The sequence below is a fragment of the Abramis brama genome, assembly GCF_963993115.1.
Source record: "Abramis brama genome assembly, chromosome: 18".
NCBI lineage: Eukaryota > Metazoa > Chordata > Actinopteri > Cypriniformes > Leuciscidae > Abramis > Abramis brama.
In genome coordinates, this window is record NC_139980.1 from 12,538,387 (window position 1) to 12,566,297 (window position 27,911).

General features: G+C 34.8%; 2 protein-coding genes across 3 annotated transcripts in view; both read right to left on the bottom strand.

The window, feature by feature from the left end:
* The window catches only part of fndc4a (fibronectin type III domain containing 4a), a 29,617-nt gene extending 24,168 nt beyond the window's left edge, over positions 1–5,449 (bottom strand). Inside the window, exon 1 of one of the 2 annotated variants that reach the window (XM_084091767.1) lies at positions 5,404–5,449. Coding sequence is in view for 1 of the 2 variants with exons in the window: in XM_084091765.1 (XP_083947891.1) it covers positions 4,747–4,822 (76 nt within the window). In the remaining variant the exon portion in view is untranslated. Of the gene's footprint in view, positions 1–4,746; positions 5,241–5,403 lie in introns of those variants that run through there. The other variant, XM_084091765.1, reaches the window with a different exon arrangement.
* Positions 5,450–11,707: 6,258 nt separating this feature from the next.
* Positions 11,708–23,001, bottom strand: blk (BLK proto-oncogene, Src family tyrosine kinase). The gene is made up of 15 exons (XM_084091761.1): positions 22,820–23,001; positions 22,436–22,477; positions 22,136–22,233; positions 21,953–22,046; positions 21,660–21,696; positions 21,288–21,381; positions 20,841–20,939; positions 20,087–20,190; positions 18,345–18,494; positions 17,802–17,954; positions 16,172–16,351; positions 15,990–16,066; positions 13,785–13,935; positions 13,317–13,448; positions 11,708–13,214 (listed from the first exon to the last, which is right to left on the bottom strand). Exons 4-15 carry the CDS (start codon positions 22,043–22,045, stop codon positions 13,012–13,014), a joined length of 1,473 nt encoding a protein of 490 aa, XP_083947887.1. The 5' UTR covers position 22,046; positions 22,136–22,233; positions 22,436–22,477; positions 22,820–23,001; the 3' UTR covers positions 11,708–13,011.
* Positions 23,002–27,911: the final 4,910 nt, after the last annotated feature.

A 27,911-nucleotide genomic window follows, 5' to 3' on the forward strand; every position in this document is an offset into this window, starting at 1 on the left:
CTCAAGCACAAGTCAGATGCACTCAAATATTTACATAACAGAAAGAGGAGAGCAGGTCACCTTGGGTAATACACTGAGCATACAGTTAAAAAGCAAGAGGCCACATGAGATACAGACATCCTGTCAGAGTAATCCACATGAAACAGGCACATACTGTAGCAGCATTTCAGCTGGTCTTCATGACAGAGTAGACACGGGCAATTCCAAAATCACCTTCAAAGAAACCTTCCACAAATCCACATGCAAGTTCAACTACAATCCACAAGTATATTAAAGCAGAATAAACATGTGTTCACAGAGTCAGCAGCATTTAAATAGCATCAAGGCAGAATTTTGCGTGGCTTTGATCCAGCTAGCTAAAAATACACATTTAGGCTGCAAAAAAACCTGGATTGCTTTTTCCTCCTTTTTTCTTTAAATGTTAAGTCCTCCCAACTGTTTAAACTGCAAATGTGTAAATTGATTACTTCAGCTTTCTCATCCAAATTAAGGATTTAAAAGAATCCTCTTGTGGCATCAGAGGTCTGTTAGGTGAATGCAATAAAGAGAACACAACACAAAGTCATTTGTCTTTACCACATAAACGTGGCATCTCTCTCACACGTCTCTGTCCAACATGTTATCTAATGCTCTAATGACCTCCAGGCATGCAATGAATTCTAGAAAGGGATTAGTTCTTCATGATAGATTTTGTCAAATGTTGTGCTGTCTGATCCTTTCAGGGTAGACAACGCACTCACAGATGGAGCTGTAGGGTGTTCTATCAACACAAAGCCGTAGAGGGAGCGCGTCTGAGCCTCAGGGGATCACTGCACTTTCCCAGCAGAGCGAGATGTCACTGTAACACCAGAGCACCCCACACTTCAACAGTCATTGGGTTTTCCAAGGACAAGATGGAGAACTCAAGCATAGGATATTTTGCAAGAGCAACGTGATTGTAATTATGGGGTTTATATATACAGGTATATCCACCTTATTTTTGAAGTCAGAGGTAACTTGAATATGCAAGGGTTCCAGTGTCATCCACTTCTGGTTATTTTAGCTATAGGCTACACAAACAGTCTGCAATTTCATGCAGCATAACAAGCTGTTTTTTTACAGCTACAAATGACACCAGGAGCCTCGTACATTCAAGTTCCAAGTAGCCGCGCACTCTTACGTTAAAAATTAGGTGGACAGCAGCTAATGAATTGGAGGTCTCGCATATTCACAGAAAATATTGCACACTGTTGTTGCAAAATAAGGTGGATAAACACTTTTTTAAACACAAGTTTTGGTTTCGGTTTCAGTTTTTGGCAGTTTTGCCTGCCTGTGTTCTCTAGTTAAATTCCTTGGTTGTTAATTGGTTTCACGCACCTGTTTTACTTCAGTTGACTACCCTCCCTCTGTACTTAATGAGTTCTTTTTGTTCATCATTCGGTCTCGTCAATGTTAACGTATACCATCCTTCTTTATTCTCCTGTATAGTAAATAAAGATTGTTCCATCGAGTCTCCAGTGCCTTGCATGTTGAAGACCGATCCGTGACAGTCAGTTACTTTTTTTTTTGTTCCGCAAACATACAAAGTCACAGAGTCAGCTGAGCTGCCACATGTCTCTTAACACACAATAAAGGCGTTTAATCCCTGAATGAATGAATCAGTGGGTTTGAAAGATTCGGTTGAATGAATGATTCAATGACTCACTCATAAGGAGTCATAACAAAAATTATATTGAGTAACTTACATTTTTGATAGTATATTTCCAGTTACTATATCTGATTTGCTTCATTAATGAAAATACTTCCAAACAAACCCAGACTGGTGCATCTCAGAGCAACATGCAGTAGTGGTGTTTCAGCGTTGTACTTCTAAAGATGGTCACTTGTTGCCATGCTGGCGTAATCATGAAACCTTCAAAAAAATCCCCACCACTAAACCACAAACCATCGGGGTAAATAAATAATTAAATTAAAATTATATTTTGGCCTTGTAGTATAATATGTTGTTTTTTATTAGATCTAAAAAATTGTGTCCTACATTTTATGTTTCTTTTTAATTTCATTTTAATGTCCTTATTTCAAGGCAAAGCACTTTTCAAAGACGCATATTATCAATACTTCTGTCATTGTGTGGAAATGTTGAAAGCCTTTGTAAAACACATTTTTGCTTGTCTTTGTTCAAAACTAGATGTCCTCAATAGTCACCAAACAGCACATGCATAGTCTCTATAATGAGTTTGAAATATGAGTGGTTTCAGTGTAACATTAACATGTTTCATGTAGATTTTTGTCTGTGAGCTATCAAAAAACGAACAATTAAAGGGATAGTTCACCCAAAAATGAAAATGCTGTCATCATTTACTCTTCCTCAAGTTGTTCCAAACCTGTATGACTTTCTTTCTTCTGCTGAACACAAAAGAAGATATTTTAAAGAAGGTTGGTAATTAAACAGTTGCTGGTCCCCATTGACTTCCATAGTATTTTTTTTTCCTACTATGGAAGTCAATGGGGTCCATCAGTCATTTGGTTACCGACTTTCTTCAAAATATCTTATTTTGTGTTCAGCAGAAGAAAGAAAGTCATACAGGTTTGGAACAACTTGAGGAAGAGTAAATTATGACAGCATTTTCATTTTTGGGTGAACCCTTAAAATAATTATCCCTTTAAAATAAATAATCATATATAATAATTATAAATATAATAAATCGATTATTTTCATAATTACACATTGACATATGAATCAAGTGTTTTTTAAACATGTACATAGTTCATATGTTAATATTGCATGTTCTGTGTCTACCCAAAAATATCAAACTGTACATGACTTTATGGACAAATACCTACGAATACTAATGAGATCACACAGTCATGCCTCCCTGCTCCACCATATCACCTGTGCACTAGTACCACCTCATTTCCATCTGACAATGACGACCCTAGCTAAGAAAACTCATTTGATTGGTTTGCAGGCTCTAGCAGTGATCCGTGAACACTTCGCCTCCTTGGGTCCGCAAGAGATGGAATTGGACAGTGTGGCAGTTTGGCCAATGTAATTGGTGACCACAGTCCACCAGGTCTGGCCTGCCGATGCAATTCTCTTTGTCACCTCAACACGGGCCAGATGAGGTGTTATAAGTCAGACAATTTTTTACAGGCAGCCAATTTCAGCACAAATGCTGAATTACACTACATGGCCAGAAGTATTAGAACACAAACACCACACCCATATCTATGGGTGCTGTTTCAATTTGTCCTAATGGTGGTCATTGCGGTTCAGGTCTGCATTTCACATGCATTTTATCATATAATGTATATTTTTCTATTTCACTAGCATCAAATTTAGTCTTGATCTAATGTGACTTTAACCAAAAGTGAATTTGCTGTAGGTATTTTGAGCAGTGCAGTGCTCTGGATGACACTAACTCATTTAAGGTGTCTGTTGTCAAGGTAAAAACACCAACTCTGCAAAGAAGCTGTTCTGGATCATAAACTAGGATAGATTTCAGGCTGCATGATCATAATTTCTCAATCAAGTACAGTACATCTATTGTGCTGTATTTGTATTGGACACGACAGTCCGCATGCTTTTGTGTTGAGACTCTGCGCTTATGTTAAATGCATGAGTGTAAAGGTTATTTAGTGTTATATGCACTTGTAAATTACTTTTAATATGGAGTTGTTGAGAATGAATATTGCACTATTTTCTCTGACAGGTGTAATCTATTTTGCAAAAGGAGAGGCGTCCTGGTTTCAAAGGAGCAACTTTCAGCACTGGAAGTGTTCATATTTCAGACAGAAACACTGTGCTTGTGAGAAGAGAAGCACCAACAGCTGCCTTATCAAAGCTACCACAAAATCCCAGGTGACTCAATGAGGAAAAAAGGGAAAGGATTAGAAACATACCGGAAAATATTTTCCTGACATGCTTCCATGCCTTCAACTGCATGCATGAAAATTCAACAGAATTTCTAGAGGAATACAAGAAAAGCTATTTTGTAAAAATTATGACAGGATTTTACAATATTTAAGCTTTTGTGTAGCTCAAACAGTAAAGGTGCTAGCAATGCCAAATTCATGGGTTCGATTCCCAGGGAACACATGAACCTCTAAAATGCATACTGAATCCAATGTAAGTTGTTTTGGATAAAAGCATTTGCCAAAATGCATACATGTCAACAGCGACATTATGAAATAAAAAATACTCAATGCAAATCAAAGTAGGCATTAGTTCATTTTCTTTAAAACACAATGAACTACTTGTTTTTAATTCATCTTTAATTTAACCAGTGCAATAGTGTCACAGAACACAACTGCAGCTCAGTGGTTGATTTCTGTTTATCCTGACCAGAATTATATGGGACATATAATCTCTTGATATAATCAAACTAATATTTTACATTTATTTGTAATAAATAGCATAACCACTCATCTTAAAAGTACAACAACTACTTCAAGAATTCAAACTGTTTTTAGTCTCTCTATTAATATCTTAACCAAAGCACAATTTGGTCAGCATGTCATATTAAAAGGATGCAAAATAATGGAGATCATTGTTATCTCGAGGTATCTTTCGTTTTAAATTTAAATTTTAACAATTTATGTAACCTATTTCATGGCATGATTTTGCACAAAGACCCAAGCACAGAGGATCCAAGCAAGCCAGCAATGGTTCAGTTAATCTTATTTGAAGAAGCACAATTGTACCCATTCAATACAAGACAGAACACTGATTATCAGACAAATGTTTCATAGTAAGAATAAACTTACTTGCTCCCACCAGAAACATTTCACTACCGAAGAGCAACAGTCCGACTGAGTTAACAAGGACAAGAATGCGAGCCATATCTCCTCAAAGAATCCAAATGAATGTAGTTATCTTCTTTTGCTTCTAAACAGCTTTGTTTATAGCAACATTATAAATGATTATGTATTCATCCAAATAAACACATCTTAAATAAAGTACAGTAAAAATCTCAGGATGGACATCATGTTCGCAAATCCTATTAAAACACGTGCCGGAACGTCCATGTCAGCTGCAGGTATAATGCTGACTTTCCATCGACTTCCAAAATAATTCCGCCTTACTTCAAATTCATGCTCGATTTCCTCCGAAACTGCAGGTTGTGACTGAGGAAGCGTCCAGTTCAATCTCAGGTTCGGAGGTGTTCAGATCTACCGCACGTTCATGTCAGGGTTGATCTTGAGCGAGAGCGAGAGCGAGCGCGAGGCGATCAGCACCACGGTCAGCTCCAGCGCTGATGCGCGCGAACACGAGCCAGAGAGACCGCAGATATATTCATTTATGAATGCGCGCGCATCAAGACAAAGTGGAGATACCAGTGTAGCTACAATCCTGGTGTGCACTTCACCGAACACCTGTAAAGTATCTGAAAATGCAAAGTAAGAGGCCTCCGGCGATTTTACCTTCACAAAAGTCTTTGCAGTAAAGTTCAATATGCTAAATGTCAGTGTTGACGGTACAACCGTCTGACAAAATGAAACTTTAGAGAGTGACATGGATGCTCTGCAATGATTTTTAGCCTTCTATCTTAATGGGAAGATTTTCAAAGGTCCTCTTAATATGCATTTTCAGGTACTTTGCACCCTTAGGGTGTCAATAGGAATATTCTAGAACTATAAAATTAGCTTAATGTTAAAAATCATGCAGTTTGTCAATGATTTACTGAATATGCTCCACTCCTAAAACTATGACAATGCCCACTAAAGCTCATTGTTGCATTTTTCTATACATTTTGAGGGATGTAATCTCTATACTGTATTACACATTAGATTTGTACTTGGAAAATGACTAAATTTGGTCCAAAAGTCTAAGGAATAGTGTCAGTAAACTATGAATATATATGACTTCAACAATCTATTATGTGAACTTCTTACCCTTGTTTAGTAAAATCTCCTTTTCCTTCTCCTTTATCAGCTATCCAAACACGTTCTCTATAAATGCTAAGGCATAACTCATTCGTGACAGTCTGATATTCTCCTCAGCCTCTGCTTATGTCATATACACATAAACGGTATGAAGGCTAAGCATTCCAGACAGACCCAAAGACTCAGGGTTTACCCTGAGTTCATATATGGCTGTATAGGTGCAATGGTAGAATCTAACATAGTGTATTTGGTTGAATGCAATAGTCTTTCTTTGTGCAGTTATGAATGCGCACGCATGTAGTTTCTATGAAAAGGTTTCCAAAAACAATAAATAAAAGTCACAGAAAAAGGATGGATTTGGAAAAATTACAAATTATTCGCTATTCAGAAGGCTACAATTACCACTGAATATTTTGCAGCGATTTTAATGCATAGCCTTCACATTAAGTACATGTTCTGTCACATTAACTACAAGTATGTTCTGCTGTGCTTTTAAAGACAGATTGCAGGTCCTTAAATGGAATGAAGGTCTTTAATGTCCTTTAGACACCTGTGGAGCAGAAGACCATAATCATACTGTAAGTAATTTGTCTCTTTTCAAAGGCACAACAGGGGATACATTTCAAACTGTATGTGGTTTCTTTTTATCTATTTATTTATTTATTTATTTATTTATTTTCCACACTCATATTCCACAGGCTCTTTGAAATATGCTTTACCGGTAACCTGAACATTTTACAGAATGATTTGGATGATTGAGGTAATAATAGAAGTAAGAATAATCAGAGAAGCTGATTTTCTCTACAATTGTGAAACACTTGGAAAAGCACATTTCATCTGGCATTACTTCAAAAGACAGAAATGAATTAGTAAATGCAGAATTGGATGGCACTCTGCATTTGTAATGGACTCACCTAAGAGTTGAACTGGATGTGCGTCTCCAACATATTTACAAGCCTTCACTTTCCAAATTGCATATTACGTACACAAATGAACCTAAATATATCAACAAGGACAAACGACTGTTATACTTAAGCAGTGCAGTGGATGTATGTTGTTTTTGTTTTATTCATAAATTATAAGTGCTTTGTGGAGAGAATAATAAATCTACATTGTTTACTGGAGTTTATTTGAGCTGCAAATTATAGTAAATAAATAATAGCTTTTTCAATAACATGATAAAGTAAGATTCCAATCAGGTTAGTCTTGAAATAGCTTTATGACAAATAATGCATTATCTTTGTACTTTAAACCAGAGGGAATAGCAAAAGCAGTGACCGTCTCATCATTATAAATTATTATTATACTAGCCAGGTAAAGTGCATTGCAGTCTGATTTGCTTTTAGGCTGTGGGATGTAGAACTAATGATGAATGTACATACATTCAATGAAAAGCTGTAGAAATGCTATTTCAAGTGGCTTTTAGTTCAAAATTAAAATGTTTCCAAAATCAATGGAATTGAGAAAGTAAATTCCCAGCATGAGATGCTTCGCAACAGTCTTCTCTATTTGTTTGGTAAACATAAAAGAATAAGCACGTACAGCTATTGATTTTTGCTGCAACAGGCTCTCTAGAGCTTTCTAATTGTTTCTGCGAGAGGGAGAGAGAGACCATGGCCAATTCCATCACCACAAAGGACAGTATTCTAGGTCACAGAAACATTAATATTTATGCGAGGATGTTTCCCTTATTGATTGATATTAGTCATCCACTGTCCTGACTCTGCAATAGTTTACGCTCAAGGGATCTGCAGTGTTGCTGTGTATATTTAAAAGTCTCTCATTTTAATTGAATTACAAATCAGAAACTTCTCTGTAATATTCTTACTTGACTAAAATTAATCTATTAGAAAGGAATGCATTTATTGAAAAGGAAACCACAAAAAGAGGTGGGGAATCGGACACGTTTCATCTGCGCGAGCACCATTCATGCCTGAATATTTTCTGAGTTTTAAAATCAACATAAAAAGCTGTTCGCACACCCATTTTACTTATCTTATATATTTCAGAGTGAAAGAGAACTTTGTTCATTGAGGACAAAAATTAGGAGTGAATTGTCAAAGATAAGATCGTAAATGTGCACAAAGAAATTAAATTTAGTCATTTTTTGATTTCATGTTGAAGTTTCCTTTTCAATATGCAACCGTTCTACACATTGGGGGAAAACCACACCAGAACATTCTTAATGTGAAGGCCAAAATAATGAAGGTAATTTGCAAGATGTGTTATTCAGGAAATGACACGCTACTTTTAAAATGGGTACTTTTGCAAGGCACTGTATTAGTCATGAAACAAAGGCAGCGTTTGGTCAGTTTAGTCAGGTTTCTTGTAGGCAAGAGGAGAATACCCACCTGGATGAATTTTTAGAATGGGACAAAAAAAAAATCCGATTTTATTCCTCATTACTTCCTTACTGTTTTGTATTCATAACACTCTCTTTCCACTGAGTACAGGAAGGAGGGAGTGACTGTGAGGGGAATATTTTGGTCTTCCATTGGGGTGTGCAAAGTCAACCTAAGGACAGAGGTTACTCAGACTCGTGTAACAAAAGACCCTTTTGGATGTTGCTGCTACAGTCCTTGTTCATTTGTGTAAAACATGTCTGCCTGTATCTTTTTGTTTTGTTGTTCTCAATGGCCTCTACTACCCTGCATGTTAGTAATTTAGACAATGTTATATACAGTAGAGACACATGACATAAGAGTATTTCTGTTTGTAAGGCAGTACTGCAGGGAAGTCAGAAGCCCTGAAGTGAACTTAACAGAACAGGCAAAGAATTGTGGAGCAAAATGTTGACTCAAGTTCACAGACAGACCACAAGCCTTGAGCTGCACGTGTTTGATACAGAGATAATAGGGATAGTTCACCTAAAAATGAAAAATGTTATACTCACCCTCAGTAATCATATGACGTGTTGAATAACGAGCTGTTGTTGTTTCATAATTAATGAGGACTGGAACGTTCCAACTTCCAAGCTTCAAAAAATATGAAAATGTGTCATAAAGTTGGTCCATGATGCGTTGTAAGTCTTCTAAAGTATGATACATTTGTATGACAAAATGAAGATGACATCTTGACCCTTAATTGCCCCCACTTCACAAGGAAGGGTTATGAACGATGTTTGAATCTTTTTAATGAATCGGTTGATTCACAAAACCATTCGAGCACGAATCGGACTGACCCTGATTCAACTCAATAGTTCAATAACCAGTAGTGAAGATTATCATTGAATAACAGTTTATAAAAATATTGCAAAATATTGCTTAGTTCTTCAAACAAAACTATATTATGGCTTCAGAAGACTTTTATGGGGCTATTGATTATTTTATTTTTATTTTATTTTATTTTTAAGCTTGAATTAGTCTCAAATTCGCCTTCGTCTAAAATAATTTTTCTACAGAGGAAAGAATATCACGTGGATTCGGAACGACATGAGGGTGAAAAAAAGATGACAGAATTTACATTGTTTGTCTTGAAGTAAATTGTGAAATGGCCAGAACACATTACACAGTACATGCCATGGGGTACATGAGAATATTGATATATAGATATAGAATAATTAATTCTGAGTGAAAGAGGCAATTAAAGAGCTGACTGTTAGTTTTGCCTCAGACAGTCGTGTCAGTATCCAATTAAGAGATATTGAGGCTCACTGTCTGGCAGATGATTTATCAAGCAAGTTTCAAAAGAAAAGTGCAGCGTTTGACCAGAGATATATAAATTATGTCGTCAAATAATGTGATTGGCACATTATCAGAGGCTACAGTCTACAGATGTTCAATGCTACAAGTAAGCTAACACAAAATCATTGTTGTGCTTGACTACCCCTAGTGGAAATGTCTGAGACAGACTGAAAGAGGAAACGTGTAGGTGCATCAACTTCATTTATAACTCATCATTTCAAGTTCCAGGCCAGCCATCAAAAAGCTGGAACTAAGCCTTTTCTGTCACCCAGAATCCAATAGAATTCCAATGACATATATAAAAGCTTTCAAACTGACTAAAATCAGCACAGTTCTTTAGGATGCCAGTCTGAAAGGTCTATAGCCTTCAAACGACCAGTGTTATTTTAGTATCATTGAGATACTATTATATGTTTTTTTCATATTTTGAATTAATTTGACTTTAATTTTGTTAAATTAAAGTAATTTTCTCATTTTTATAGTTTTATTTGACTTTTATTTTCAACAAAACTAATTTTAGTGTACCTTGGTTTTAGTTTAAGTTAAATATAATCACCCTCCTTGAAACTTTTTAAATACATTTTTTAAAAACTTGTCAAGCCATTTTTTTTATTATTATTATTTTACTACATTATCAAAACGTTCAAAGCAGGGTGAATTCAGCACACTATAAAGCTGTGTTGCAAATTAATTAACTTGTAACTGATCCTTGCTAAAAGTGCATGACACTGATAATCAAATCGATTTTACAGTTTTATAATATTCATAGGCTTTTTTTTTTTTTTTTTTTTTCTGGGGACTTAAAGATTCAATATCAGACAGTTTGCTTCTGCCAGGAGATAATGTAAAGTACATGGAACCATAAATATATATATATATATATGCAGCCTAGCTGTTGGAACTTGGCCAAACTATGTTTAAATCAAAGAGGTGCTCATTGTATATTTTTCAGAGAAAACCTTCTGTAATCTTTATAATGGGTTGACGTTTTTGCAGACAAGCAATTTGTGATGATGCATTAGAATAATTGGTCTTCCATACGTAAATCACACTGCTTTGGGAGGGAGCTGGCAAACACAGAGAGCTTGCTGACTCCAAGACTCCAAGTCTAATCCTCTTATTTGTCTTATTTATATATAAAAAACACTCATATATTCATATGCATTTCACAAATCTAATGATGCATTCATCTAATATTGCAGTGGAAAAACTAGATAATGACCTCATTAAAAAAGTATGACAGTAAATGCGCTCTGGAAAATGATTCATAACCACTGTTACAGTCAACATAGCCTTAACGTAACTGAAGAGGCAGTTAATTTATCAGCCTCTGTTCAATATGATCATTCCATTAAAGCAACGCTACTTAATATATGAACAGATATCAAGTTGCGGAAGTTTGTCATTAACACAGCTTGAGAGCATTACTCAAAAGTTTTCAGCATGCACTTCCCAGAAATATTTTGCTTAACTGGCCACCTTTGATTTTGCATGAATGCTGGGAAAAACTTCTGCAGCGTGTTTGGAATTCCGAGCCATAGAGTGCTTTTCGTGAGAGGAATGCTGACTCAAAGCTTCCTGTTTCAGCTGCAGACTGGCAGGCAGGAAACCACAGGAGCAGCTCTTGGGTGTTGGTTGCATTCTCACTCAGTTATCTCTAAACATTTAAAGCCCCAGGGGTGAGTTTAAGGCAGAGAGAAGTGCTGTATGAATGCTGGGCATTTCTCATATTCATCTGAGCAACCAGAGATTTACACTGTGAAATAGGAGAACCGTGCTCCAAAGATTTTTAAATGAACAGTATGCTATTTAAAATATCAGTTAAGTTTATGATTGCACCTTCTTTTAAGTGAACATTTTGAAAAAAGTAGGCTCTTCTTAATAGCTTTCCAGAACTATTTGGATATTATGTACTATGTTTCCTAACATATTTAAATATATGATGATCATACTAATGCTATACAAGAAATCAATACTTTTATTCTGCAATGATGCATTAAAATGTTCAAAAGTGACACTAAACACATTTATCATGTATAATGTTTCCAAACATTTTAATTAGCATATCAGAATCATTTCTGAATGATCATGTGACACTGAAGACTGGAGTAATGATGCTGAAAATTCAGCTTCATGAATAAATGTCATTTTAAAATATATTAAAATGGAAAACATTTATTTGAAATTGTGTACTATTTCACAATATTACTGCTTTTACTGTATATATTTGATCAAATAAATGCAGCCTTGGTGAACATCAGTTTTTCAAAAACATTAAACTTTTAAACAGTAGTGTATATGATCAGATAATCACAAACTTCTTCACTGTTATGTAACTCTTTAATCTACTCCTGATTAACGGAAAATTCACAGTCTGTTATCTCAGGAGGAAGTCCTATAATGACTATGTTCATTTTATGGTTTCCTGTAGTCGGTGTATTTAAAACACATCCACATCGGTTCAGAGTTCATAGGTATGTGCATGGTTTCACATTTCAGAGTAAGATATAAGAAGATCTTGTTTACTGGCTGTTAAAAACAAATGTGTCATAATTCAGAATTTTCCAAAAGCTTTATCAGAGAGTTTTAAAGCTGAAGTGTTTAATTTCTGTGAAACTAGCATTTCTCGAACTGATTGGATAAACAGATATTGGATAAACAGATAGCTCCGCCCCAATCTCATGCCATTGGTTGAGCCAGTGATGGTGTGTTGGGCTCAAACAAACCACAGAGCCTCTGTGTTCATATTTTTTGGTGGAATCAAACAAATGGCTTACTTACAGTTGTTTATATATTAAATTGTGATAGGAGAAAGTATTTTTATTGAGAAAAAGTACACACTTCTCTTTTAAAATCGGCATGAAATGGAAGTTGCGATCGTTTTTTCTTCTCCATTGTGACGTATATCCGAGTGAAGCGACTTCTTGAACAAAAAACAAATGTAGAGAGGGACTTGATTTTGTTCAACATGAATTGATCGGATCGTAGGATGGTTGTGGTTTGCTATTTCTGTGATGTCATGTGAGTGACAGGTTGCCCCACCCTTATGCCAGTAAACAGAGAAGAAAAGTTGTTGCAAGAGGATTAATTACGACGGCACATGAATTTACAAAAAGAAAAGAAAAGATGTGCACGGATAAATCATTTATAATAAATACTGCAATATTCCAGAAAATATAAGATTTGTCCATTTTGATTTCAAGGTGACTTAAAAAATACCATAAGACAACCAAAAAGCAAATCTTAGAAATACACTAAACGTTGACATCAGTGACATAAGTGTAAAAAAAACATTTACAGATATACAAGGACGCAATCTTGTTGTTGCTCTAGTATATTCCCCATAATCCATTGTTTGGTCCGGTGTTAGTCCATCCTTTCATTCCTTTCATGTGTTTTTTGTACCCCCTTTTCATTTATCCACTTTCCAGTTGTTCTATTCATTCATATTTCAGAATGGAGGCTATGGTTGCATCTCGTACTGGCCCTCAGTAGCAATGAAAAAGTCATTGAGTGTGTCCTGTAGGTGGTCAAAAGTGGGCCTGTCCTCTGGCCTTTCCTTCCAGCAATTCAGCATGATGTCATAGAGCTCTTCTGGACATCCATCAGGACACGGCATTCTGTAGCTCTTGTCAAGGTTACGGATCACCTCCGGGTTCGTCATACCTGAAATTGTGAGGAAAGCACAGCCAGATTGTTAAAGATCTACCCATCTATCCTACACAGTTCTTGATGGGAAGCGAAACCCTTGAGAGAAAAACCCATTACCTGGATACGGTACTCTGCCATATGTGACAATCTCTGTCAAAAGAACTCCAAAGGACCAGACGTCTGACTTGATGGTGAAAGTACCAAAGTTGATGGCCTCAGGGGCCGTCCACTTAATAGGGAACTTCGCACCTGATCGGTAAATAAGACGCATTGACAGGCGACAATAAGCCTTTCATAAATGAGATGCATGCATGGAAAACTAACTCATAATTTGATGGTATCAGTTACCAAAAATGACTATAAATAAAGCTACAAGGACAAAAAAATCTGCCTTAAAGTGGTTAAAGTGGCAGATTTCAACATGGAAAGATGCTATTTTTGAACGCCAGTAGCTCGTACCCAACCTTAAAATATCAGATATGTCAGTTAATCGTATTAGAAATCAAATGTCAACAATGACTGGTGCCAATTAATTTGCTGCAGTGGAAAAAGCACTGCATTGTGGGAATAAACTAGTGAACTGACCTTCTTGTGCAGTGTATTCAGTTTCTATGATCCTGGCAAGGCCAAAGTCTGCTATTTTACAGTGCAGGGTCTCAGAGACGAGAATATTAGCGGCACGCAGATCTCTGTGAATGTAGTTTTTCCTCTCGATGTAAGCCATGCCTTCTGCAATCTGTTACATAAAGAGAGTTAAGTGTGCAGTAAGTGTGCAGTGAAGTGGATAACAATACTGTTACAATCATCATTTACCACTAAAACATTTTTTTTTTTTTAAATTAGGTTAAATATAATATAGGCTATACTGTATGTGGGATTGTGGTTCATTTGTAAGATCAAAACACAATTACACAACTAGATGCTAATTTAATAGCTGATTAAAACATTATTTTTTTTTGGCTATGATATTATTAAAATCAACCCAAATATTTTTGTTTAGGTTTGATTGATTGTAATTATGGGTAACACTTTATTTTTACAGTGTCCTTGTTACATATGTTACATGTACTTACAATAGTATTAACAGTTAATTATGCATAATTACATGCAACTAACCCTCAACCAAACCCTAATCCTACCCTAACTCTATAGTAAGTACATGCACTTAATTAATATTACTCAGTACTTAAATATATAATTACACTGTAACAATGACACTATCTATTATTACATAATGTTATTACTAGTAAGTACATGTACGATGTGTAACAAGGACACTGTCAAATAAAGTGTTATCACAAATTCATCTACTCTGTAAAAAAAAATGACAACATATGTTTTGCCTTAACTAAAAGTAAATGTAAGTTGAAATGACTTAAACATCCAAGTTGATAGTACTTCAGGCACCAACCTTTTTTTTTTTTACAGTGTACATATGTTTTTTAGGTCGAAATTCTAGAAGTTTTTAACTCAAAATTAACCTTAAAGTGGCTTTGTTTTGCGAACATATACATAAAGCATTTGCATTTTGCATTTATATTTGCAATGCAGACCATAAAAAACAGACAGTATGTACAAAGTGGTCTCTAACAGGAAGTTGCTTTTGCATAGAGAGCGAGATCAGTCACGCATGGTAGGGGCTTCAGGTCGATGGAAAAATGTACGTAATATCCTGCACAGAAGATATTAATCTACATTTGTGGCGGTTGTTAGAAGTGTTTAGATCTAAAAATGTTCAGACCATGTGTCTACAAAACCAAAGACCATTTCCTCTACATGTCCCTGAAAGTGCAAAACAGTACTTAAAATAGTTACAGAAGTTGAAATTGTATAGTAGGTGTCCAGATTTCCACGCACTGCGTTAAAATGTGTCCGATTCCACAAAGTTTCAAATCTACAGTAGTGGCCAAAACTGATTTCCAGAAGGGGTCTTTGTTTTTAGTGACCCTACAAGTTTGAATAAACCATCAAAATGTGAGGAATATATGAAATTTGCCTTTTTTACCACTTTAAGACAGCATTTTTTTTTTTTTTCTGTGGCTTTATTTATAGTATATTTTGGTAACTGATACCATCAAATTATGAGTTCGTTTTCCATGCATGCATCTCTTTTCTACATCACATTTATGAAAGGCTTATTGTCACCTATCAATGCGTTTTATTAAAGTATCAAAATATGAGGAATATATAATATTATATATAATATATAATATTTTATAATTTTTTTTAGAGAAATACCTTGTAAATACAGCATATATATATATATATATATATATATATATATATATATATATATATATATATATATATATATATATATAAGCTGTATTTACAAGGTATTTCTCTAAAAAAAATATTTGGGAAAAATAGGCAAACTATAGCTATAGATTTTTTAAAAGTCCATAAAACAAAAAGCTCACAGGAAAAGGCAAAAATTGTAATCTATAATATTTCCAGTTATTAATATTTCATTGCTTCTCTATTGTTTTTGCATGTATTCATAATTTCTTTGTAAGACAGCCTGGCCAAAAATTATTTCATTGTAATTTCATTGTCAAATTTCATTGTCTTATTACAAATTAAACAATCCACTTTAAGCACAACCACGCAATATGCTTAAAAAATATTTAACTAATTTTTAATAATATTTGAATATATGGTAAAGATGTCAGTTTTCCTACACCAGAGATCACTTTTGGCCACTACTGTACACTGCAAGAGAAATATCAATTAATTGCTACTAAGCAATGAAGACACTCAAAATTAAAATTAAAATTAAATTATTCTTACTTGAGCAGCCATATCAATCAGCTTGGGAAGTTTTAATTTATGGCCATCATCTGTCTTGAGAAAGTCTAACAAGCTTCCTGGAATTAGACAAGAACAATTGTATGGTTTGGACAGTCACAACATAATTTAATAAAAAAAAAAAAAAAATGGTTTAGAACTAATAATGCTGTGTTAATACTAACCATTAGCCATGTATTCTGTGACAATGAAGATGGGCTCCTTGGTGACTACAGCGTGCAATTTGACCAGTCTCTCATGCTGGAGCTGCTTCATCAGATTCGCCTCCTGTAGGAAGGCCCCTGGCTCCATGGTGCCTTCCTTCAAAGTCTTGATGGCGACTTTCTGGTTGTTTTTGTAAAACCCTACAAACAAGAGCCACAGGCAAACACAGGTTTATTAAATAAACTTGAAAAGAAAACCACATCGATCTACGGCAGCTCAATAAACACTTTTTTCATGACAGTTAATACTACAGATTTATGGTTCAATTCTTGAGAAAGGGCCTAGAATCAATAATTAATTATCAGATATGCTGTAAAAAATAATAATCAGAATATATATTTAAACATCCCTAAAACAAGATCAATTTACTTGAGAAACACAATTGTCAAAGATATTAAAGGGATAGTTCACTCAAAAATGAAAATTGCGTCATCATTTACTTACACTCATGTTGTTCCAAACCTGTATGAGTTTCTTTCTTCTGTTGAACACAAAATAAGATATTTTGAAGAATGTCTGTAACTAAACAGTTTTTGGACCCCACTGACTTCCATAGTATGGAAGAAAAAAAATACTATGGAAGTCAATGGGGTCCAAAAACAGTTTGGTTACAAACATTCTTCAAAATATTTTCTTTTGTGTTCAACACAAGAAAGAAACTAATATTTCTCATTATATATTGTATATATTATTATATATTGTTTTCTGAGAATATATCATACTGTACATTTCTTTTTCTCACCCAGTTTTCAATCAGTTTGTTATTGTTTTGGGCACAAACCTCACTAAATATTGTTACATAAATAAATAAATAAAAACACAAAAAATAAAAAAGATAAATTGTGTAAAAACAAATGTTATGGCAAATAAAGGTATAAGAACATTTAAAGAATTAAAGAAAGATTAAAAGAAAATTGACGTTTTGAAGATTTGCAGAAGCACATACAGTAGAGAAAATTGGGCCAAAGGTTTTTGAAATGTTGAACCTGGTGGTCAAAGTCAAAGCCCCAGTGAGGTTCAAATAATTTATCATTTGTGTGGCTAAAATATGACAGTACCACACAAAGCCACATGACACACAAACACGTGCCCTTGAACAAACAAATTCAAGGCCAGTATAATTACAATTTTACTCTGAAGTGAGGAGAGTACAATGGCATTTTCATTTTTTTTTTGTAAAATAAATTTTGTATTAAATTTAGTGTCTGATTAACTTAAGTCTTTAATTAAATTGTGAAAAATAATATTTGGTCATTTTAAGATACTGCAACACTGACTTGCACAAAGACTTTGCTGATGTCAGAATACTAAAAATAGAATCGGCTCCTACTTTAGATTACATCTGAATTAACTTTTAAATCAAAATTACATGACTCTACATATTTTTATTCGGGTAGTTCTCCAGAGCAAAAATACATGTCCTCCAAATGTTGTGTGACCAAATTTGAATCGGTTTAATCAAAGTTATTCCTTCATAATTATCAATTTAATCATCGTCTTATTGGAACCATGTGCTTGCAAAGGGAAAGTAAGAATTGCCTTTTTACCCAAAGGCAACATTGCGTAACTGAACTTTCTTCTGCTTCTTACCCATCCACACTTCTCCAAACTGTCCGGCACCAAGTTTATTCACCATCTTCAGAGTATCTCTGGGAATCTCCCACTCATCTTGAGCCCAGGGTCTCTGAGGGGCAATGGTTTTACAGGGACTTCCCAGCCTCTGGCACAAACCATCCGCTGACCCTATAAGTTCGATAAAGAAGTTTGGGAAAAGAACAAGAATGTTCAGAGGAGAGTAAGAATGCAGAGTCACAAATTAAAGCTAAGACTAGCATCTACTTATCTGACAGAATTTAAACCATGCTTACTGGTTTTGGCTGGAGAAAACCACAAGATATGCCAAAAAAATTGGGCAAAAATGATTTTGTTGCTTGTAAACAGTTCTATAAAAAGACACAACAAACCAAAATGGGGCAAGATTGTGGACTACAAACTGAGACTGAAGCTGACCTATTTATCTGGTGGTTAAAGCAACCGTTTGTGCATTTTCACAGCTACAACCGCAGAAAGCATACAGTAGATGAATCAGACAGGATCCTTAGTATAGCAACATTCTTTGCTCTGAGCACTTACTGGAGTAATACTTCACTAGATCTTGAAGAGAAGAAAAGGTTATGGAGGGAGAGATGTAGTAGCCACCATTATCAAGGGCTCGGATCTTATAGTGCTTGACCACATCGCCTTGATCTGGGTTGGAGTCTCTTAAAGACAGAGAGAAAGCACCTGCGGAGGATCATGCAGAAACAGCAGTCAAATAACACGGCTGATCATTACCCCGTGCTTATTTTTATAAAGATCGCCTTAGCCAGCCAAAATCTACTCAAAAATGTGATTTTAAGGCAATTAAATAGTCTGCATAAAATTTGAATCAGGGTGAACCTGATTTCACCAAGTACAACATGTTCCTTGACCAACATCTTTGTTGATCCTGGAACAACATTCCAATCAGCCAATCAGATTTGAGGGACAATTTTACAGTTAATGTCAAGTTAAGGCTTACAACCAGGAGTTACTGCTTCTACATCTGTGTTATTCACCTATCATTTCCCTCTGATTTAAGGGATAAATTATGGGTAGAGTTATGTTTATGGGTAGGGATCGGACAAAATTTTCAGACAGGAATTCAGCAAAATATGTTGATCCAGAAGCATGTCTTACTTAGCAAAATCACGGTGACTGATCTGACAGGTTATCACTGAAATAAGTGTCCTAAGAACTAACACCTGTCATCCTAGGCTCTGTATAATCAGAGAAGTGAACTTTAAGTGAATATTCAGGATTTCACATCAGGTTTCCTGACATGTCTTTGGAGGGCTGAAGGAAATACAATTGCTGACATTTGCTTATAGCACCTTAAAAAAGAGCTTATATAATTAAAAAAACAATTAACAGATATTTTAATGTATTTTCTGTATGTCTTCACAGTGTCTTAATGTTCAAGTTTTTTTTGTGTGTGGGTGTCCGTGTGGGTGTGTTTGTGTTTGTGTGTGTGTGTGTGTGTGTGTGTGTGTGTGTGTGTGTGTGTGTGTGTGTGTGTGTGTGTGTGAAAGAAATTAATACTTTTATTCAGCAAATATACATTTAATTGATCAAAAGTGACAGTAAAGACTTTTAAAAAAAGTTTTACACTTTTGAACTTTCTATTCACCAAATAACCGTGAAAAAATGTATCACAGTTTCCATAAAAATATTAAGCATTAAAAAAAAATGTTTTCAACATTGATGATAATAATAAATGTTACTTGAGCAGCAAATCTGCATATTAGAATGATTTCTGAATGATCATGTGACACTGAAGACTAATGATGCTGAAAATTCAACTTCATGAATAAATGTCATTTTAAAAGATATTTAAATTTCACAATATTACTGTTAATTCATTTTTATTTGATTTCTTTTTGATCAAATAAATGCAGCCTTGGTGAGCTTCTTTTAAAAGCATAAAAAAATCCTACCAAAAAGATTTACCCAAACTTTTGAACGATAGAATATACAGTAGGGCCTATATATAAGCACAAACTAAACAAATTTATTGAGTGTCAATGTTTCATGCTTATGGACCACACCCACATTGTGCATTAAGATTAACTTGTATTAAGACATTTACTTGTATTGTGTGCATTAAATGCAATACGCAGTTCTTGCTGCACTACATTGTGCCTAGAAAAGTTAATAGTGAAATACTGTAGCAATGGAAATTGTTTGAAAATTTGTGCACTTTTGTTATTGGTCCAAAGTAGTGAAATGATGATGTAATTATTCAGTGATTACGTGAAAACATATTAATGGGACACTGAAGATTATTGGCATCTGACCTTTGGTTGTTTCACTTTCTCGTACAAGAAATGCACCAGGTTTGTTTCCTGGCGCCAACAGAAGACGCTCTGTGTCTCTGCGACTCAAGTCCTTGAAAAACCACCTGGAACAGAAAACAGAACCAATTATACAAAAGCTAGTTCCGAGTGACATTCCAAGAATCCTGATATTACTATGATATTATTATTTTTTCCCAGAACAGACTGGGAAGAAATTTAGGGGGGCTGAAGCCCATCTTAAAAAGTGGCCTAGTGACGTACTTGCCAATGTTCCCATTAAGTTCAAAACATCCATTTTTTTTTAAATGTTATTTTTAAATGTTTTTCTGGGCTGTTAAGGGAACATTCCATTTTATAATTTTGTGAATATAGTCCAATTATGGGAACGTTAGGCCTGCTTTTGAATATTCTTTGAAAGTTCTGAAACAAGTAGTAACATTTAAAAAACGTTATGCGAACATCCAACTAAAACGTTTCAGGAAAAAATATGCTCCATGAACCATGTATTAATAATGTTTTTATTAAAGAGCCGATAACTTTGACTGAACGTTCTATTAACATTAGCCTACTGGAAGAATGTTTGTTCATAACTTTGAGAAAACCTTCCCAGAACGTTACCCAAAGTTCAGAGAACGCTCCCTGTTAGTTTGGCTACGGATGAAATACAGCAGTGCTGATATTCACAACGACAGACAACACTCTATGGGATATTGCTTAAATATATATGCATGATATTAATTATATCTTTGCCTACCTCTCCACCTCCAATGTTTGTGCTCTTGCCACGTATGAACTTGGAATAAATCCCTCATAACCTGTGACCAAGGACTTCGCCAACCACCATTCACCAGTACTGAAAAAACATGGATTAGTTACTAGTAATCACTTGGCTCTTTAAACTTGTCTTTTGTGTTTATATATTATTTTAGCTGACGTTTAGCATTTATCAATTTAAACAATTAATACAAATATAATCCACCTGGAACAACGTGAGATAAAATGGGAGCAAAACGGATTGACGGATTTGCCCACTATGCCATTCACACTTCATTAAGTTGTTAATCGAATTTTAGTCTTTGGATTTATGCACGATTAAATACCTGATTCTTTAAGTGGAGATCTTCTCTTATTATAATACACTAGAAGCTGAATTTAATTTTATTCTCATATTACCAAAAAAATATCCATATTGTTTACTCACTCCTTAATAATCTTGAGTCTGTCCCCTTTTTTGAATTGAAGATCACTATCACTAGCTGGCTGGAAGTCATGTTGAGCAATAACAATGTCTTCATCTGAAAAGAAATTTTAATCTGTTAAAATATGCAATTCAAATAAACACATAATAAATCTGTAACATTTCCCTCTATGGCATAACATGTGAACCATTACATGTATTGACAGTTTCTGACCTTTAATGTTTTATTCATTTTAGTTTGAACACAAGATCTGCGCCCAGCAGCATTATGACTATGATGTATTCAAAATAATTTTTAATCAATGAATAATCAGTGTTCAAAGAAAAACGCTCTCCTGATGCCATATTCCGCAACAACAAATGAATGTGTATTACCTTGATTGTTGCTATGCTTCCTGTGATCTCTTGACAACTGTAAATCAAATGATTAATTTGCTTATTGACTGAGATATATTTAAAAAGATAACATGTAATAGATTTACATTTGAGTATAATATAAACTGAACATAATTTTCAAGCAATATAACACAGATCGAATCAGCACTCATCAAAAGTAAAAGCAAAGGACTAAACAGAAAGTTGACGTTTTTCACTGTAAAGCTCAAAGGGCAAAGTAAGAAAAATTGTAAAATTCATAATAAAAAAACAAAACAAAAAGCAATACTTACATGAGATGCGTTAGAATTTGAGGAATTATGATGTTCATGCCCTTTACTCTTTGAGTCTTTGCCATGTTTCTGGTCACTACAAGCACAACCCATCCTTAAAAATAAAATGTAATCATCTTCTTAATCAGTGTTCATTGAACTTTATTTTATAAAAACTAATCGATTTGTTAATTGCAATCACACCTATATTCGCCGCTGTCAGTCTCCGCAGTTCTCTACTCGGAGTTCAGTAATAGTCCAGAAGAAATCCAGAAAGGTCCAGAAAGGCATCATACTGGGGGCTGAAGAAAAGAAGAAAACATATAATGATATCAACACAGTTTGGTGGTTTACACTTTAGTCTTTAAAACACCTAACCAGTAATGTTTTCATTAGTATAATAAATAGATCACATGATGTGCTCTAGTACAAGTGCAAATCTTAAACCAATCACACAAATAATAAACCAACATATGAAATATTACATAATGAGTGACTGCTTACCCTTGTGATATGAAAACAGATTCCATAGGATGAAAATATTAACTAGTGAAAAAGATAAACAAGATAAAGTTTGTGTGTGTGTGTGTGTGTGTGTGTTTACCATGTTTAACAGCTTGGTAGGTTAAACCAAATCAAAGAAAACTATTTTAATACCTTATGATATTGATAGTTTGCAGATAATCGGAAGTCATTAAAAATATTTATGGTCACTGGATACAAGCATCCTCATATATTATGTATCAAATTAAACAATACTTGAATGTCAAAATATGAACATTTAAAAAAAAAAAATTTATAAACAACCAAATGTTACTACTATATGGTCAAAGCAACATCTAAAAGTAAAACATTATTTTAAAGTAAAAAATACATAGTTTTACTTACATTTTTGTGGCCTATAATATATTTAATAATCCAACTGAACTAAATCAAGAGTGTTTCTCTCTTTCAGACACATACAAAGACATACTCAGTCAGACCATCTACCGCACACATGCACACACACACACACACACACGATCTGCATTTGAGGCCCGTCATGTGCCCCGAGAGAGCACATTAGTTTAAAGAGATAAATAGAGATCAGTAGTTGAGTTTATTTAGCTTATACCCCTCCCTCCCTTTCCTCTGTCAGTGGATGCATATGATGAGCATGTGATGTCAGACATTAAAGCTGCGGACAACTACATAATTTAACATCCTCATTTTTAGTAACTGTTCCACTCAGAAAGACGTTAGACATATTCATGATATGAGTATTACACTATTTGTAAATAAGGAAGAGCATTTCTTAGAAATACAGAAATAGCAGTTCCGAATATGTAAACACGTTTAAAGGAATGAAGCTTTCTATGAAAATCATTTAAATGAATTTGGAAAGCTGTGTTTTCTGTTTTAAAGGCATCTCTCATAAGAAATATGCATGGATCATAATATTAAAAATCTTGCTCAACCACATGTAGGCCTAACTGTAAGACTATGTGAAGTGCTCTGAAGATACATGAGATTTCGCTCACAGCAGCAGCTGTGTCACAGGATGTTGACTAGCCCCTATAAAGACCGTGCTTTCCTTTTATAGGTTCTGTGGTTTTCTTCAGTTAAACTTCAGTTATTCTGATCTCTACATTTTGCATGTTCATTTACTCTGCAGATGTAATTCGAAGTTTGGTTGTTTTTGTAGTTCCGATCCTGTTAGGCCTTCAAGACTCAAATCAAAATGAGAGTTTTGTGTCTATAGTCTTTGAGCTCAATCTATATGATCCTGAACACTTTGGATGAGATATCTGGAAGGCTGAAGCTCATGTCTTCTCACAGTCTCTATAACTATAAAAGTTAATTTATCCAAGTTACTCCAAAATGTAATAAAATACTTTATATTGTGTAGAATTTAGTGATTGTTTTCTCCTCTTTTGTATATCATTTCTGAATAGATTATTAACAGTAGCCTATAGTAGGGGAGAGGAGAGCCGGGACAATTGAAACACGGGACGGATGAAACACTGAGATTTCCTTGAAAACCACTCACGTCATGTACGTCAAATTTCGTTAGCACGTACAGCACGCAATGCCTACCATAGCCTACCCGCGAAAACATTTCTTCTTTTTTTTTTTTTGAAAATATCAAGATTTACAAGCAAACATGGCTGCATAAAATCTGTTTCTTCAGAATAGGATACAGAGAAGATATAGCCAGAGAGAGCAGCTCTTAATACAAACAGGAAATATGTAGTCTTAGTAACAAAAATAAGGATGATTTATAAAAGGAAAAAGAAACATTCAAATAAACGAATTTAAATAGATAAACAGTAAGAAATTATAACATAACATAAGGGGAGAGTTCAGTCATTGTTCAGCAATTAACCTCAGTTGGGAAGTGTTTAGGGTATCATATATTTTTTGTGCTTTAGGACCTTTCAGATTTTTTAAGGATTTCATATAGGCCTACAGTTTAAATTCATTTAAAAAAATAAAAAAATAAATTACATTTGTGAATGAAGAATTTAGCTATATACAATTGTATTAGTACAGAGCTCATCGCCCTTGCTTTGCAATATCAACCCAAATGTTATGTCATCCCTGAGATAGAGGTTGGGAATGAAGACATCTGTTGCTTAACCCATTTATGTATATCACACCAAAATATCTGTATCACATTACATGAGAAAAACACATGGTCCGTTGTTTCGACATCATTTTCACAGAATGTACATGTATTATCATCTACAAAAGCGAAGTCTCAGTAATTCTTTAGAGGGGTAAATGTTGTTCATTACTTTGAAGTGTGTTTCTTTCACTTTAGGAGGTATAGGGAGTGTTAGATACATTGTTCTTAGTTTAGTAATTGAATCTTTATACATTTCTTCTTTACATCGTGCTGTTTTGGAGTTAAAGCAAAGCTGTTTTTGAGTGCGGTAAGTGAATTCTTTCGTGCGGTACTTTTTTTTGACTGACGAGTTGTATTTATTGTTTCATGTGCCATTGTAATGATAATACGGGAGGTGTATTATTAGTACTGCAACACACATTATGCCCATTGTGCATTATCAGAGTTTTTTAGTTTAAGGGCAAAAGAGGTTTAAATGACAGGAGGCGCTGTCGGGACGGTTGAAACAAGTGTTTCCTGCCAGTTAAACCCGGTCTAGCACTGTTCATAGATTAATATCAGGGCTGCCAACTCTCACGCATTGAGCGTGAGACTCACGCAATTGACACTTTTCACACGCTCTCACGCCACACATCCATTTTCTCACGCACAGAAAAATTGTGGAGCAAAGAGGTACTTTTAATATTAAACTAATTCTCAGCTCTTAGATTCCGTCAATTTTATTACGAAATTCAGACAAAAATACCTTTGGCGCTTGTAAATGTGACGTGACAGATCGCTGAGCGCCTCAGTTCAAGTGCACGTGAACCGGTCACCTGTTACTTTTTTATTTAAAGATGCAGTACAACTTACCGAAAGTATACATAATATCGACCAATTAGTGTTTTTCAACCACGGAAAGAGGTCAATATAACAGCAGGAGAACAATTATGTCACATAACGTTACATTTACCTCAGGAAAGCCATTTAACGACCATAACATGTTAATTAAATAGAAAAAATAGCTAGAGAGGAGATTTTGCTGAGCACTATATTACATATTTATTATATTTTTACTTATGTCATTAAATAATTGTTATTATAACAAAAACTGCATTATATTTAATTTAATATTATTTTTAACCTTTAATAATACCAGCAGATTGGGCCCTCTATGTTTACAGCATTAGGTGAGATTATTTTTTAAAATAAAATTTAAAATAAACATGTATCCAAAATAGTCAATATTGAATCAAAATCGGAATCAAATCACAAGAATGGAATTGAAATCTTGAAATTTTTGTCAAGCAATAATAAAAACTGTATCCTATACCAGTCATTGTAAAATGTAAACATTGTAACATGTTGTCACTAAACTTCATAAAATTCTATTTAGTTACCAAATGTTTTGACAATCACAATTACACTTATTGTGATGCAATATTTGTTTTTACATACCCTACCAAAAACCTGAGCTCGTTGTGTCCGAGCCCGGCTCGGCCCGACACATTAGCCTAACTGTAATTATGAGCCCGAGCCCGATTTAGACCCAACCATTTTTAATATGTGGGCCGTTATAACCAGGGGCGGCGCCAGATAATTTTTTAACATGTGCCAAGGGGGGTAGCCTACTAGATATATTATATATAAATACTTTTAATAAATGAGCAAAAATTGGCCACTTAATATTTCATATTCAATTATTTTAATGATCTCAATTAAAGTTTTAATTTTATTAAATTGAACAAGCACAACATTCGGCATTCAATCAAATATTATTAAAGATTTATTATTATTAATAATGTTATTTCAACACAATATCTCATTATTTCGACGTGTGCCGAGTGTGCGTGCAACAAACAAGATGTGCATTTGTAAATCCGGTGACACGCGTGCATTGATTTTTATTAATAAACTAGTCTTTTCTGTCAGTGTCTGCTGCAAAGATGAAGTTGACGATCGCCATCTCCGTAGTGAACGCGCCTATAGAGAGAAATCGTTTATATACTGTCTATGAGAGAAATGCACATAATGGATTACATAATCAGAGAGTAGCCTATTTCTTTTCATTTTGAATTGTTTCATTTAAAGACATTTAAAGCTTTCTTTAGATAGGCTATATTTCTCATGTCCGAGTTTCGGTTAATGAGATACGCTCCTGTTCACGTCCAATGCAAGTGACCGCGCCGGCGCCTCCATGTCATGATTTATATTGTCTGCTATATTATTATTTATTAAATCCAGGCAATTGGTTGATGAAAAATATCTTAAAATTAAGATACAATTTATACAAAACAAAATTCACTTTAAAGAAGGGTTTTCTACAAAACAAAACTTAATGAAGAAAATTAAGTTTAATCATGTCTGACCCACTCTATGTCTCCCGTCCCGATGCATCCTATCATGGTGTTCACTTTTCATAATCAACATAGATGGAAAAAATAACATTATAATATTTGAACAAATATGAAACTAAATGCTCTTATTTAATGGCTACAACAAATATAGTAGGCCTACATACTCTCTATTTGTACAAATTGCTGCACATTCAAGTTAATTCTCAAATTAATTTTCAAATTATTGAAAACAATAAACATACCACTTAAAAATATACAGTTGTACAGCAGTTTTTTCTAAGCACAAGAAACACTCTTTCTGCGTAGAGGGTCCATTTATGTTGGAAACAGATCCCATTCATAAATCCTTCAGTTTTCGCGTGTTGTTTGTGCACCCGACAACGGTACACGATGAGCCACAAGGAGCCATTGCTTAATCTATCAGCATTATTACTTGCCAGTAATCAGTTTTAACCGTTTGTACCGCAATGCGAGTATCCCTTGTGTGCTAACTTCATTAAGCGTTAGGCTAAACCGGAACTGAGATACCGTCAACAGGAAGTATCGAGTGTCATGGCGACGCCCAAGAAGACTCGCAGGAAAGTTGTGAATATGCCTATAGTAGGCGTAAAACATGTGACAAAAGTACGAGCAATTACTTCCGGCGAGATTCTGAAGTGTGCATCTGATGGACACTTTCCCATGAGGCCACGGGAGGATTTGTGAATGGCAGTGAAGCGATGCAACTGACTCTGGTAGGTAAGATAATGACAAATGTAGATTACATTCATACTATATAGAACATACTTTTTAGCTGCTTTGAAGTAGCTAATTAATTATTCAAAATAAGTAGCCTACTCAAGAGAGTGATTTCGGACGCAGCCACCGTCTGGTAGGTTACTTCTGGAACCAAGCCTGGGGCACGTTCAAGTTCAAAACGGTGCGCAACGTTTTGCTACGGTTTCCGGGTTGAACGTCATGTTTCCTGGAAACGGCGTGCACCGGTGTGCAACGGGGTTTGAGATGCGTTTTCTCTTGTTTGGTGGGTGTGTCAGAA